Raw genomic sequence first — 2,464 nt, 5'->3', positions numbered from 1 at the left:
GCTGATTTTTGCAGTCTGTACATATAGGAAATTTGTTAACAGTAGGAAGAAATTGGGAGTTGCTACATAGGAGAGATCAGCCATTATTACAAAAACTGGCTAAGTGGATTCTTTGAATATAAACCCCTCACTGGTCACTGTTGTCAGTGGTGCTGTTTCCCTTTTCTTTTTTCTCCTGAGTCTTGTTTCCCTTCTTCTTTTTCTTTTTTTTCTTGGTTTCTTCCTTCTTGCCAAAAGTTATGAAGTCACTTTTGTCAATTTGGTTGTTTTGTGGTTCCTGTCGGATGGAGATGATTGCAGGAGATCCCGGGATAATGAATTTGTCTGGCAACTCACCGGGACCACCTTGTTTGGGATTGCCCGGTCCAAATTTAAAGGTCCAGCTGTTACTGTTCACACCAGCTCCAACTGGGGGGGATACTTCTCCTGCCTCAGGTTCTGAAAAAGTCAAAACAACATTAAAATGAACCATTAAATATGACTAATTAACTAATACTAGCATAAGTTTTGCAAGCTATGGTTTAAAGGGATATTTTTATTTCCTGCTTAGAATCTGGCCTTGTTACTGATAATTTTCTCTACATGTGGGGTTATTACAGTCTTTTTTCCCTTTTAAAGAAAAATGAGGTTACTCCTCTAAAATAGGTTGGCAATGCATCAGAAGCAGTGGGCCAAAATTACCTATCTTGGTCTCAGGCAGACTAGCCCTTCCAAACCATCCCCTACTACCCAGCCAAAGCCCCCTACTACTGAAGCTCCTCAGAAGTCCTGGCTTCAAAGGCTGGGGCTCCATGGGCTGGATCCAATGGATCCTTAGTTGCCAACTCCTGTTCTAAAAGACTCAGAAAAAAGTGAAAGTCTTTATAGACTAAGAACTGGAAAGTAAAGTTCAGAATTAAAGGGGATGATCAGTACCACGTCTGGGATGAAATGGCAAAGGTGATTTAGGAAGGAAAATAAATATTTTAGAGAATTTCAGAGAGCTCTTTATGTGGGTTTTTACTGTATCATCACAACATCAGATTTTGGTGATTACGTTTGGACATTTTAAATAATATGTAGATCTTCATTTTACAGAAGCTGCTAATTTCTAAATAAAAATATAAGAAAGTTCTTGTGTGAGCATGTTGTGGACATTTCAGGTCTCCCAGTGTTTAGGGAGGTTCTTAGTAGATGTGGTGCTAGATTTGTAGATTTATATAACCATGACCTAGTTTTAGAACTTTTCCACAATTTCTAAGCTGCAGAAGGAATCAAGCAGACTTAATAAGCCAGACATCTTGGACCTAATTTTCATGAATTTAAGATAAGTATTTTCTTGTTTCAAATATAAAGAATACACTTTGCCAGTTGACAGACTCTCTTTAAACCTGGGTGCATGCACACATATGTCTTCTAAGTGTGATTCTTGATATTTGCTTTTACACAAATATTATATTTTCACATTCTAAGTCCTGTAAGATTTGCCAGCCTAGTGCATTAGAGATGTTTCTAATGACATTTGTGCAATAGGTGGTCAGGGCAGAGTTATTGTTTTCAGTATGCAATATATAATCAAAAAATTGAAAATCAAGTGTTGTCCTGGAGTTTGTTCATGGCTGTGAACTTCTGACATTTGTAATTTTTTTCAGTGTCACTATACTGGCAAGGTCTTTCCCCCTTCATTTCCGTGAAATAATAAATTAACCTAAATAAATAAATAAGAAAGAAAGAACTAAAACCTAGGTGTCTTGGCTAATTTCCAAATTATGAATTGTTCCTGTCTCTTCTGTAATATAGAAAAGGGAAACTTTCATGCTCTAGACAAGAAACTAAGTTTAATTTGATAAAGAAGAGTATTTTCCTTCCCAATAGTCTCCATCTATCATGCCTTCCAAACAATACTGATTCCTGTATTTGGCACAGGAATGGGTGAAGTGGGAACAAGCAGGATGAACTAGCACTCCTGCTTGCAGAAAACACCTACAACTTAGTAGGGCTAACTGAAACCTGGTGGGATTCTTCCCACGACTGGGCGGTACATATTGAGGGTTATAGGCTGTACAGAAAGGACAGGGTGGGGAAGAAAGGGGGAGGGGTTGCGCTCTATGTCAATGAGCAATATACTTCGACCCTCATCAAGACGGAATCGAAGGAGGAGAAAGTAGAAGGACTGTGGGTTAAGTTACATGGGCGGCAAGGAGAAAGGGATTTGGTGGTAGGGGTCTGCTACAGACCCCCACACCAAGGGGAAGAACTAGATTTGGGGCTCCTGAGGCAGCTCTCAGAGACCATAAAAACTAAGGAGGCGGTAGTCATGGGGGACCTAAACTACCCAGACATCTGCTGGGAGACACAGACAGCAAAGTCCCACCATTCACACACGTTCCTATCCTGCGTACAGGACCTCCACCTGACACAGGAGGTACACGGTCCCACTAGGGGGAATGCCTTACTGGACCTGGTATTGGCAACGGGGGATGAT

General features: G+C 40.4%; 1 protein-coding gene across 1 annotated transcript in view; it reads right to left on the bottom strand.

The window, feature by feature from the left end:
- Positions 1-127: 127 nt before the first annotated feature.
- LOC102382917 (protocadherin alpha-C2) overlaps positions 128-2,464 on the bottom strand; it is a gene marked incomplete at its 5' end in the record, with an annotated part of 148,455 nt that continues 146,118 nt past the window's right edge. The window contains 1 exon segment of the mRNA XM_025191586.1: positions 128-438. Coding sequence (XP_025047371.1) covers positions 128-438 — 311 coding nt within the window.

The sequence above is a fragment of the Alligator sinensis genome, unplaced genomic scaffold (assembly GCF_000455745.1).
Source record: "Alligator sinensis unplaced genomic scaffold, ASM45574v1 scaffold1205_1, whole genome shotgun sequence".
Taxonomy (NCBI): Eukaryota; Metazoa; Chordata; order Crocodylia; family Alligatoridae; genus Alligator; species Alligator sinensis.
This window is presented reverse-complemented; position numbering and strand designations above follow the sequence as displayed.